Source organism: Hordeum vulgare, chromosome 1H (assembly GCF_904849725.1).
Source record: "Hordeum vulgare subsp. vulgare chromosome 1H, MorexV3_pseudomolecules_assembly, whole genome shotgun sequence".
In the NCBI taxonomy this organism is placed as follows: Eukaryota; Viridiplantae; Streptophyta; class Magnoliopsida; order Poales; family Poaceae; genus Hordeum; species Hordeum vulgare.
The window spans coordinates 8,886,930-8,900,470 of NC_058518.1; the positions used below are offsets into that span (position 1 = coordinate 8,886,930).

Here is a 13,541-nt window from a genome sequence, read left to right on the forward strand (position 1 = left end):
ATTTAAATTTAAAAAAATGGAGCAGAAAATGAAAATAAAAAATGAGACTAAAAACAGAGGCACAAACTGTTTTTAAGATTTTTACACGGACTGTTGTTTAAAATTATTGACTTTTTACATTTTACAGACATTTTCTAAACTCCTAAGTAGTTTTTGAATTATTAAAAAATATGTTTTTTAATAATTTATTTCAAAATTATCAGTTTCTTAAATCGAAGAATAGTTATTTAAAGTTATAAATTATTTAAAGTAGAAAAAATGGAACTGAAAAGTAAAATAAAACAATAAACTAAAAGAATAGGCGGCCACGCATGGGCCGGCTCAAATAGGTGTGCTGCATCTTTTTTCAATGCCCGTAGCATAATATAGGAGGTGCCTAGATAGGCCGGCCCAGTCCGAAGATTTTACTGTTTGAAACGTTTTTTATGACTTATAAATGGCAATTGTGGGTAATTTTCAACAACTTTATGGGCAATGTTAATGACGGACGACAGAAACACTAATTGCTTTATTAATAGGTAAACATATAGTCGCATAGTAGATACCAATGTTGGAGACATATCATGGACACGACCTTTTAACCAACGTATATCCTAACTTACGGATCGGGCCCATTGCTGATTGTTGGGGTGGTGGCACGATACATACACCTGTCAACCGAACGTGAAAAGGTGGGAAACACATGCACAAACTGCATGGGAGAATGGAGGTTGCTGTTCAACAATTTAAAGTTGACGAGTTTAGTGGTTGTAAAACAATGGGCTCCCAACATGTAGGTTGTAAAATAAAACCTCGAAGGAGCGGTCTGGCAATGAATTAAACCCTTTTAGTCAATGGCTCTGCAAGTATATCTTGCATATGGACATGCAATACTGACTGCTCAATTTCAGTTCACATTGCAACGCAATAATCCATCCGGGGTAAATTCCCATGGACTTAATATGATAATCAAGGAATCTATTCCTCATTTGTATGTTCCGAGAGATTCCCATGGACTTAATATGATAATCAAGGAATCTATTCCTCATTTGTATGTTCCGAGGGATCAATTTTGCAAATGCATAATCTCGTGTTGGCATCATGCAAACACTTAACCATTTAGAGTAAGCATCAACGAGTACCATATAAAATGCGAAATTAGCCATAAGGCCGTTCATAATGATAGTATCGTAGGTAGTATGATGCATGTCAACTAGGCAATTGTAATGAGATGACATAGAATTAAATGACGTAAAAAAAAAGATTGAGTATGACAGCATGATACCGTATCATATCAAATGATGCGTGTTTTTATCAATGTTTTAAATAGCGGGTTATGAAAAATAGCAGTGGGCATCTAGATCAGCTATAGCGGGACGATGGGCGGATCGGACGGCCGTCGCCGCGCCATGCAGCACGCGCCTAAGGAAAAAAAAAACCCGGCGCGAATTCGAAATCGCGGAGTTGGCAGAAATTACGCCAGGAATGCCACCGGCGGATCGAAATCGGAGCATTCCTTCCCCCATTAATTCCCCACCCCCAATCTCCGCCGCCGCCCCGCCTCCAGCCTCCCGCCCGCCGTCTCCGCCGCCGCCCCGGCTCCAGCCTCCCGCCCGCCGTCTCCGCCGCGTGGGCCGACCGCCCCGCCTCGCCGGAGTCCCGAGCCATGCCGGCGGCGGGGATGGACAAGGTGGTAGCGACGGTGAGCGGCTACCACGGCGACGAGCGGCACAGGCTGGTGAAGCTCATCTCGGAGGCCGGCGCCAGCTACGTCGGCGCCATGAGCAGATCCATAACCCACCTGGTAACCTCTTGGCGCTCGTCGACCCCGGTCTCCGCTGCACACGCGGCCCGCTGATCTGCGTTGCCCTTGTTTGAACCGCGGTTAGGTTTGCTGGAGGCTCGAGGGGAAGAAGTACGACATCGCGAGGCGGCTCCGGGTCCGCATCGTCAGCCACCGCTGGTTCCTCCACTGCCTCCAGCAGGGGACGCGCCTCCCCGAGGCCCCCTACGCCATGGAAAGGTAGCTGTTTTATCGCCGTGCAGTTATGCATGTAGCAGTACATGGTGAATTGCTTCTGCTGTGTAATTGGATGGATTAGTTGTAAGGGATGATTCTACGAGCGAATGCGAAAGAAAATCGGGACCAGGAATTGTTTCCGCAACTTGTTTCTGATTTCCATGCACATGTTTGCAGCAGCAGTTTAATTTGCTGTGACAGAGCGATTGCGATGCGCATTGTTGTGAACACCTTTGATCCCGACAGAGCGATTGCGCATTCTTTACGCGTTGCTTAGTTGATGCCTTGTAATAAACTAGCCAAAGTAGCATGCTGCCTTTTTCTTACTGTCAAACCGTTCTACTATGTAATCCTCAGAAAATCTTGCTGTGCTTGATGTCCAGTGGTGAAGAAGCCGGGCCAGTCCCACAGCTGTCTGATTTGCCAGGCAGGCGGTCCAAGAGAAATGCATCCAGGGAGGATCCATGCGTGAAAGAGTTACCTTCGGATTTATGCAATACTTCATATGCCAGCGATGTGGTCAAGATTGATGATTCAGATTCTGATTCTGAGCATCGGGGATGGTTGGAGTCATCCCTATTAAAAGAGGTAGGAGCCATTATTTCCAATTGATTTAGTTTGGGGTCCAATCATTTGATTCTCCATTTAGTCTTCAGGCTTTACATTTCACCTGTTATTTTTTCTCTATTTGTTTCATATAAGAAAAACAACACTGTTTAGATCCATTTTTCTTAAGTAAAAGCCACTCTTTTGTAAGAGGTTTGCTGTGTGATGACAGATCACGCGGCAGGCATGCTCTGTATAGTAAGGCAGTGTCCTTGCTTTTCATAACTGTATAAATGACTAAGTAAATAAATTACTAATTAAGTGATTGGTTCTGACTTTTTAGTAAAATACACCATGTATCCTGTAAGTAAGTTGAGACCTGAATGTGATGTGGATTTTTTGTATTAGAATCTGATATTTCTGCATGTGTTGCACTCAAATTTCTGTACCTTTTTCTTTTCTGTATTGTTTTCATTTAAGCTGTTAATTTGAGTTGCTAAAGTTGATGTTTCTCAGTTGGCCTATTTTTTTTTTTTGGTTTATCTCACTCTATTATATACTATTGTGTAAGTACTGTGCTGTTATTCATCGCATTTGTGGTTTCCCTCCGTTGGCCCAAATGGTTGATGGTCTTAGAAAAATACGCTATTTTTTCTGAAGTGTCATTATTCCTGACATGTTACACTGTAAATTTTCTGATGGAGCTTCCCTACCACCTTCAGAATTTAGCCGTTGCCGGGAATTCGAAGAATATTTGTTCAGGCGATGTTAAAGGAGGAAAAAAACATTTGAAGCGTGAGCGGAAGTCAACTGATAAAGATTTCCTACGTCTGCGAGACAATGCTTCAAGGTTCAGGGAGGATCCTTGCTTGAAAGAGTTACCTTCTAATTTATGTAGTACTTCAAATGCCAGGGATGTGCTCAAGATTGATGATTCAGATTCTGATTTTGAGTATCAGGGCTGGTTGGATTCATACCTATTAAAAGAAGTAAGAGCAATTATTTCCAATTCATTTAGTTTGTGAATCCAATCCTTTGATTCTCCATTTTGTCTTCAGGTTTTACATTTCACCCGTTCAATTTTTTCCATTCATTCCAGATAGCAAATAAAACACTGTTTAGACCCATTTCCTTAATTAAAAGCTACTCTTTTCTGTAAGAGATTTGCTGTGTGATGACAGATCATGCGACAGGCATGCTCTATATAGTTAGGCAGTGTCCTTGGCTCCTTGCTTTCCGTAACTGTAGGATTGACAAAATAAATTATTAATTCGGTGATAGTTCTGAGTTTTTAGTAAAATACACCATGTATGTTCTGCAAGTAAGTTGAGGCTTGAACCTGATGTGGATTTTTTCGTCCTAGAATATGATATTTTAACTGCATGTGTAGTGCCCAAATTACCCTTTTCTTTTCTGTATTGTTTTCATTGAAGCTGTTAATTTGAATTGCTAAAGTAGACATTTCTCACAAGCGGCCTAATTTTTGTATGTGTATTTCTCTCTGTTATGTATTTTGTAAGTACTGTGCTGTTATTCATCCCATTGTGGTTTCTCTTTGCTGCCCTAAATAGTTGAAGGTCTTAGAAGAATGCGTTATTTTTCAGAAGTGTCATTATTCCTGACATGTTATGCTGTAAATTACCTGATGGAGCTTGGTTGCACTGTCGCTTTCAGAATTTAGTCGTTGCCGGGAGTTCGAAGAAGATTCATTCAGGAGATGTTAAAGGAGGAAAAAAACGTTTAAAACGTGAACAAAAGTCAACTGATAAAGATATCCTACATCTGCGAGACAATGCTTCAAGTTTGATGGTAATTTGCAAATCATACTCCATTGAAACCATTTTGAAATCAATTCGTTTGTCTAGCTTTAGCCTGACAAACTTTTGATTTAGTTATGTGCTGTCATAAGGTCTTCACTCTGTTTATGAAACCTGCCAATATTTTATTACACAGTGAAGTCCTTAATCCTAATTCCTAAGTCCTGAGTACGAAAGGATCTGTTAATGCTCTGAAGTGGAAAGGGCACCTATCTGAAGTGTTATTGGCTTATTGCTATGCATGTCCTTGAATATTGTATTAGTTATGTTTACATTCCCAAGATGAGAAAGTTCTGATGTGGTCTTTGATGAATAGATAAGATGAGCAGTTGACTTTGTGTTTCAGCTTGTTTCGTTGTCCCTTCCGTTAACTGTTCTATTCTCAGTTGTAAACTTACACATATGTCTAATGAAAATACAGATAAGAGAAGGCCTTCACAAGTCAAGTTCTACTTCATCCCGGAGCACATCGAAGCAGAAGGGAAACTTGTCAGGTCTCCTGCGTAACGAGGTTGTTGGTCAGATGGGCGAAAGAAATGATCCTATGAGAAAGGGATCACGAAGCAAGCATGCACGCTCTCTTTTGGAATTATCCGATGATGGTTTGTCAGATAGTTTTGAGGAACTACAAATGTTTGATACTCTGACTACAGAAGCTCGGAGAGAAAAAAGGAGCACAAATGCACCATCATTTCGGCAATCTACATTGGAAAGTGCATACGATTATTGTGAAACTAGTATGCATGATTACGAATTGGAGAAGTGGGAAGAGCATGAAAATATTGAATTTGGTGAAAGGTCAAGAAGCTTGCAACCATGTGATTTGTTGGGGCATGAACCATCTTTCTGTACTCAAGAGAAAATAGATCAAAGTGATCTTCGCATCACAGCTGGTGATGACAAGGGAGATGATGATAAGCCCGCCATGGAAGAACCATCCAGCATGCAAAGACAAGCAGAACTTTCATGTGTCATTTGCTGGACTGATTTTTCTTCCTCAAGGGGCATCTTACCATGTGGACATAGGTTCTGTTTTTCATGCATTCAAGGATGGGCGGATTGTCTGGTACGTCGCGTCAACATAAATAAAATTCTTTAGTGAAGTTTATTCCTCAAGATCTGCTTATACTGTTTTTTTTTTTGCACATCAATATTTCTGAGATATGTACATTGCTCTACTATACGACACATGAAATGTGCACTTAATGCTTGTACGGTAGCATGGATTCAGTACAGCAGGATAGCACTTATCCTGATTGAAATGCATGTCACCAGTTTACATAAGATTAGAAATTGAACATACAGTCACCGTTCCTAGTTAACTCTCAGGATGCCCTGAGCAGAACAAATTACTCGATGTCGGCGAAGAACAGATGCTTTTAGTTAGCAATTTTTGTTTGTTCCTGGACTAATTTTCTATCAGAAATTATGTGTCGTAGAAACTGGTGCTCACAAACTTGCATGCTGTGTGTTCCAGTCTTCTAGGGGAAAGGTCTCGACGTGCCCGCTTTGCAAAGCCAGTTTCTCCTGGATCAGCAAGGTGGATGAGGCCGGCACTTCAGATCAGAAGATATACTCGCAGACCCCCGTTCCTTGTGGAGCTTCAACCGACATCTTCATGTTCACGGATGAAGGCCACGACCTTCCTGGACCATCGGTGAGTGAAATCTGGTTCTACTGTGCAGTGTGCACCGCTACTGCTTGACTTGATGTACTTGTATTTTTCGATGCTCACCTGTCTACCGAACCCAACGTGCAGTCCGCCCAAGGGGCCTGCTACATGTGCCACAGCCGTGAGCCCGAGGAGCTTATTCTGAGCTGCCACGTCTGCCGATCGCAGTGGGTGCACTCGTACTGCCTCGATCCTCCACTGACCCCATGGACGTGCATACACTGCCGAGATCTGCGAAGGATGTATCAGCGCTACCGCTAGTCCGAATCCCGGAAGTTCATTGGCGTCTTGGACTCTTGATTCTTGGCGTCTTGGAGATTCTCAGGGCAGATACAATGCAAGGCATGTTGACAGCTGATGATTAGTTAATTCCTCAAGATTGAAGGACAGAGCAAGAAGCAGAGAGACAGGAAAAGGGGCGGCGTCAGGCTGCGACGCTCTTTGAGTTTGCCGCATCTTACGTTTATCTTTTTTGCGTATACATGGGTTCTCGAGGGTCAACATCTTGTTGATCTGGACATGGTGCAAATGCATATGGCGCTTTCTTTTCTAATTCAGGCAATGAACAGAAGAAGTTTTGTACTGGTAGTACCGCGTGCGTCCAGTTGTCTTCAAATTAATTTTACCGGTCATTTTCCTCGATAATTGAACTGCAAAAACTTCTTATATTAGAGTACAAGAGGGGGTATTAGACTTTTATCCATTTTAAATACTACAGTAGTGTAGTTTTCCAGGACAGAAGGGTATTATCCCCCGGCCTTTAACAATGGTTGGTATATGACGCATTCTATCAGTAGACCGTCGTTCATGTTGCTTGAACAAAGCCTATGTTACCAATCTCCAAGCGGCTGAACCTGAAGGACATTCAGTACTACAAAACTTTTTTTTGTAGATGTAGTACTACAAAACTGGTAGACATGCATCTGTGTCTTCTTGCCAACACACTATCTTGAAATTGATGAAGTTGTTACATATGTCTTCACAGTCGACGGGAACGTCCAGAAGGTTCTAAATAAATCCAGGAAAATGGGACCACCAATGCCAAGTCTTGGACTTAAACCTTGGTGGATTGGTTCCACCACAAAAAACCTAACCATCCGAGCTATGCTTGTTTTGTAATTATTCACAGTTTTATAAAATTCTCATTAATGATAATGGCAAACTCAACTGATAAGTGGTCATTCCAAAATAGCGCTAGACCACCGCTTTTACCATTACAATTGACTCCATTGAAGGCCATGAAGGCTAAAATTTAATATGTATATGTGTATATACATAGTTTAAAAAAGTTGAAGTGTTAATTGTACGTTTTTCCATCGTCTTGCGCTTTTTTGCCGAAAGTGTACGCTTATACGCAATTATGCGTAGATTAAGCGCTAGGCATTTTGCTATCGTCTAGGCGCGCTTAAGCCTTCGCTTTGGCACACCTTTTTTAACCATGTGTATATATACATGGTGGGAGTGCCTGGTAGTGTGTGGAATTTACACTTTACCCGTCCAAAAATACTTGTCGAAAAGATGAATATATTCACAAGTATTTCTGATCGAATATAATACTATAAAAGGAAAAAAAAAGAAAGATATGCAAGACGCCTTGACTAGATCGGCGGGGTGTCTCCGACCCAACTGCACCGCCCTTTGGTATAGTCTATGCTCAACCCATGCAATTGGGTATTTATAATACTCCCTCAGTGGCGGATCCAGCACACTGGGTCACACTACAAGGAATATGCTAATACACGACGCTATATTTTCGTCGCTACATCGTCACGGTTTTTAGTTTACGACGATCTCACGACGAAAAACCAAGCGTTGAAAACGGAGCGTCAGAAATGAACAACACCGACGTTTTGATCGAAATCGTCGTAACTTCTACGACGATTCCTGGATCGTCGTAACCTTTACGACGATCCTAAATCATCGTTGACAATATAACCCAGTCCTATGTGGCAAAGTTACGACGAAATCAAAGCATCATAGTTGAAATCAGCCCAACCCATTTCAATTGATCACATGGGCTGGTTTTATTTTTTTGGGTTTTTTCTTATTGGACTTCTTTTGGGCCTTAGCCTATTTACAACCACTTTAGTATGTTTTTTTAGAAATTTTTTTATCATTATAATTTGGGTCCTGGCCTTTTAGTGCCCAAATACATTTGGTTCAGTTTCAGTTTTGGCCTTTTTTCATTTTTGAATTCAGCAACTTTTTGTTTCAAAACTTGGTTTCATTTCTATTTGTTGGGCCTTATCAACCCAATTATTTATCCAATATTCAATCCAACACTATTTTATATTCAAATCAAAAAAAACTCTAAGTCAAATTAAAATCATCCATCATATAACATCACATAGTACATCTCCCAGGTTTACGTAACACAATAACTCATCTCATGAATACATTTCTTTACACAGGAATATAGCAAGAACAGACAGAATTGCACAATAGAACAATGGAACATCTACTAACAATGGAATTCATTCCACTCTCCTATGAGACATAGGTTCAGAAATTTTTATATTGTGTTGATTTGAATGTCCCAAGTAGGCATCATCGACATCTTCTCACCACTTTCCTAGCAACAGAAAAAGAGACAAAAGAAAAAACATTATGAAGTTGAAAGAGATAGGCAGATTCATTATCCCAACCAAATTCTAGAAATGAGTGTAAGCATGTGAATACAAAGGGGGCAATAAGCACCTTTTGTCTCCTGGACAATATTATGAAGTTTGATTACTGAGTGTGCCCTCCTAGGTTGATTACTGTGTGCCCATAGTGTAAGTTTGAAAATGACAAGAAACTAGCTTGATACGCAAACATAACAATTTAGGCTGATTACTGAGTGTGCCCTCCTAGGTTGTGGAAAAAGGATAGCCATAAACACGCTTGCGAGCAGGCAAGCAAAGAAATGTTTTAACAAGATTCCAAGAAATGCAATTTAACACCGTTCACTTCAAAACAAATATTGCCAGATTTATGAGAATCAGGAAAAAGATGTAACAAATCAAAGATTTAAGAATTATTAAGCAAATATGGTATGCACGGTAGTTCATTCCCTACCGCAGGTTCCTAACTAGTTCAAAGATGTGACCAGAAGATAAGTACCTCCTATGGGATTAATAGTGCCTATATGCTGAACATCTGCATTTGGCAACAACGGACTACCTGCAAAACATTCTGGAGGCATGGCACCAGAGGACTGGGGACGAAAATGACAATACGACAATTATTTTAAATAAGTGTTCTTAGAAATGGGCTATCATATGTGAAGATTCATGGCTTTCAAGCCAAATGATCAATCTTATGGTCACATTAATGACATATTTTGTTGAAATGATATAATATTATGCACAAGGGTGCATATTGGAATGGCAAACAATGTTGATTAAGGAATTTTTCATTTTCCTTCTATGAAAAATTCATTTTTCATTTTTCAAATGACCAAAATGAGTTTTTTATGAAGGACGTACCATATATTTGTTTCAAAATTGGACCAAATCATTTTTATAAAATACTACTCCATATTTAATGTACAATTGACAAAATGGTTGGATGTTAAAAACTTTTATCCACCTCTCGTGAAAAAGACAAATTTATGTCGATTCAGATGGAAGCGGGTTAAATTTGAACTGCAACTGCATTATAGTTTGCTCTTTATTTTTCCCAAAAATCATTTATAGGTATATAAGTATCTATTTAATCAGAAATACATGGTGTGGTGCCTTGACGTTGAGGTTTGGATGGTGGTCGAGGGCCCAACTCCAGAGCGCATGAACTTGCATGCCAGCCGCATGGTCACCGCCTGACCGTTGCGTTGCCACACGTTCTAGGTGGAATATGCATGTCTAGTGGGTTGGAAAATCCCTCGGTAGGTGTTAGCAAGAAGAATACAATAGAAGAATCTCACGAGGAGACTGAACTAAGCTCAAACATGAACTAACACCCAAGTGTTTGATTAGCGGTGCGGGTAATTCACATAGACAATGGGCCTAAATTTTGGCTTAGGATGATCATCTACTAAGGACACTCTATTGGCAAATTTTTAGCTCAAATGGATGAACCTAGGTGGCACTTGCTTTGCAAAGTAACACACTGTGCAGAAATATGAATGTTGAAGCTGGGATCAAATTAATGAATGGATTGAGCTGAAATTTGGTGTATGATGTTAATTTGGGCATATGAAGGCACTATATAAAAATTATACCATTTGGACATGCCAAAGTGACACTTCCTTCACAATGTGCCAATCTGGACAGAAAATGGTAATTGAAACTGGGCTCACACAGATGATTGGATTGAGCTGAAATTTGGAGGAGGATGATAATTTGGGCACATTAAGGTACTGTAAAAATTTCATAAAATTTGGATAAATAAAAATTGTACTTCCTTCACAATGCTCTCTACTGAACAGAATATTGGGAAAAATATTGAGAGAAACTGGCTGAATTAAATGTGCTAAAGTTTGGTGGAGTAAGGTTATATGGTCGGTGTCATCCCGTGGTAAATTTTCATCAACTATAAAGCAATATAAAATGTAGTTGCTTCACAAAATTAAAATATTACCAGAAACAAAGATTGGATCATGAGCTCACATGGATTGTAGATGTGGCTACAATTTTATGGAGAGCTATGTTTTGGGCACATTGATGATGTGGAAAAAATTCAACTCATCAGGATATTCCTATCTAGTACTTCCTTCACAAAGCTATTAGCTGAACACAAACTTTGGATATTTGCTGAGAAAGATTTACTAGGCAAATCGTTACAAAAGTTCTCATGAGGCAATGATTTGGATAGGAAAGAGTGCCCAAAAAATATGAGGGTAATCAAAGAAATAGAAATAGCACTTCCTTCACGAATTGCTATTCTGAACAGAATAGAAAAATGAATATTGCTGAATTATTTTTGAACTATGGAAGGAAGGGTTTTCACATATATGAGAAATATATGATCCAAAGTATTTATGAGAATTTTTCGAGAATTTTTGGAATGATAGAATAGTAGGTTGCTTCACAAACTAGGATGAGGTGGGATATAATGGACCCACGAGTGACATGTCAACATAGTTAGAACATGTTACGACATTTTTAAATCGTCGTAAAAGTTATGACGATCTCATCTTATGTGGTTACGACGTTTTTGACTCACATCGTCGTAATTTATATGTAGATTTGATCCCCTCAAACGGTTTACGACGATTTCGGATGAAATCGTCATAGATTTATGACGAATTCATCAACGACATTTAAAAAAACATCACATATGAGCATATTTCTTGTAGTGTCAGGGTAGACCAACAGTTCATACACTTATAAAAAAAATCATTTTTATCGATTTATTCTATCTATTTTACTATAGTAGTATTAAAGCCTGATTCTTAAATTCAGGCCAAAATCGACCGAAAACACAACCCAATATATTAAAGTCGGTCCAAAAAACAGCATAATAGGCCAAAATCAGCCCAAGTAGCAGCCTAAAATAAAAAAAAACTAACAGGCTAGCAGGCCTGTGCCTACAGACCGACCCATATAGCCTCCGTGCCGTGCGTGGACCGGGAGGCTGCGCCGATGGGCCGGCACGGCACGACTCAACTAATAATCGGGCCCAGGCGTGCCGTGCCGTGCCTGGCATGATTGTGGTGGGCCGGGCCGTGCCGTGCCGGGCCGGCCCGTTTGGCCAGCTTTGCTCCGACCCAACTGCACCGCCCTTTGGTATAGTCTATGCTCAACCCATGCAATCGGTATTCATAAATATACTCCCTCAGTGGCGGATCCAGCACACTGGGTCAGGGTAGACCAACAGTTTATACACTCATAAAAAACATTTTTATCGATTTATTCTATCTATTTTACTATATAGTATAAAGCCTGATTCTTAAATTCAGGATGGGCCGCGACCCACCCTGACCATCCTATGGCTCCGTCACTGTACCCGTTTTGTTCCTTAATATAAATCTTTTCTAAAGATTTTATTAGGAGGCTACATATAGATGTATAGTTCATTAATGAAATCTTAAAAAACTTATACTCCTTCCGTTCTTAAATATAAGTCTTTTTTAGAGGTCTCGTTATTGAGCTACATACGGATGTATGTTGACATACCTTAGAGCGTAGATTCACTCATTTTCTTTTGTACGTACTAGATCTCTAGTGACTTTAAAAAAAATTATATTTAGAAAGGGAGCGAATAGTATTTAGAAACAGTTGGAGTATTTATTAAAAAAACAGAAAAACAACAAGTAGCAGAAACCGCGTTAGACGCGGGATGGAATTCGGCAAGAAGGAAAGGGTGCCGCCGGCGGTCGCGCGCCTCCAATCTTGAAAAAGAAAAGAGGCTGTCATGACCACCTTCAGAAGAACACTGCTTTCGTCAGTTAACACTTCGTCCTTCGACAGTTATCCAACGGCTGTGAGCGTAGCTCATACAAAGACGCGTGCTAGCAGTTGGATATGTCCTGTTCACGGTCCATTGCCGTATTTACTGTTACCTTTTCCGTTGTTTCCCTGTTAGTTACTGCAGTTAAACTTTGTCCTATAAAGCTGGCCGGGCTGTGGCTGAGCGAGGCATTGATTTTCCATGTGATTTGCTTTAAGCAAGGAATATTCCCTATAGATCAATACATCTCCGATCGGAGCTAAACTTTCCCCTTCTTTTTTCGCAAGAACACCACCTATTTTGCCTTCGGGTCTTGACAAATTGGTATCATGAGCAACCGATCCTCGGCTACAAAGTGAGGGAGTGACAAATCCTTCTCCCCGATCCAAGATTCCCACCCTTTTCCCACCCTATAGTGGACGATCGGCAGAGTTGGCTGTGTTGGCGGCGGTGTTCGAGCTCTGTTATTTCTGGTGGCGCTGGTGGCGGTGTTTTCATTCGGTCATAGATCAGTCGAGCGGGAGTGGTTGATCGCACAAATTGTTTGATCAGTAAAATCCCAGGTCCTCGCGCTGATCTGTATGCTTTTGGAGGCGTGGATCTAGGCGGCAGCAGGATCTTAGTTCTCTGGAAGGGTTGCGGTTTGAACCGTGGTAAATTCCTAACCAGGACTGAGATCAAGGAGATGGATCGTAAGGGCACTATGGACGAAGCTGATGTGCAAGATCTGTTGGCTATGAAAGACGAATTCAGCAACCTCCAAAAAGACAATTCGGTGCTGAGAGCAGATGTGTCAAAACTGCAGGCTGATATGCACTCCATAGATGCTAAGCAAGGTGATATCTCTTTGCATGTCGGCAGCCTAGAAAAAGCAGTGTTAGATCTGAGTAAGCAATTATCTAGCATCAGTGTAGTGTTGCAAAACATAGTTCCATCTGGAGGAACAACTGTGGGTAATATGCAACAAGCTAGTGTTGGAAATATGCCCTAGAGGCAATAATAAAATGGTTATTATCACATTTCCTTGTTCATGATAATCGTCTATCGTTCATGCTATAATTGTATTAACAGGAAACAGTAATACATGTGTGAATGAATAGATCACAATGTGTCCCTAGCAAGCCTCTAGTTAGCT

General features: G+C 40.6%; 1 protein-coding gene across 1 annotated transcript; it reads left to right on the plus strand.

The window, feature by feature from the left end:
* The first annotated feature begins 1,468 nt into the window (after positions 1–1,468).
* On the plus strand, positions 1,469–6,731 carry LOC123439439. Its single transcript, XM_045116185.1, has 8 exons — positions 1,469–1,783; positions 1,869–2,002; positions 2,383–2,587; positions 3,268–3,534; positions 4,220–4,354; positions 4,784–5,428; positions 5,840–6,019; positions 6,122–6,731. Exons 1-8 carry the CDS (start codon positions 1,646–1,648, stop codon positions 6,293–6,295), a joined length of 1,878 nt encoding a protein of 625 aa, XP_044972120.1. The 5' UTR covers positions 1,469–1,645; the 3' UTR covers positions 6,296–6,731.
* The last annotated feature ends 6,810 nt before the right edge of the window (positions 6,732–13,541 follow it).

Coding starts and splice junctions, on each gene's coding strand:
- LOC123439439 (XM_045116185.1), top strand. CDS start 1,646: ATGCCGGCGGCGGGGATGGACAAGGTGGTAGCGACGGTGAGCGGCTAC. Junction 2,003..2,382: donor GCCCCCTACGCCATGGAAAG/GTAGCTGTTTTA, acceptor CTTGATGTCCAG/TGGTGAAGAAGCCGGGCCAG. Junction 2,588..3,267: donor AGTCATCCCTATTAAAAGAG/GTAGGAGCCATT, acceptor TACCACCTTCAG/AATTTAGCCGTTGCCGGGAA.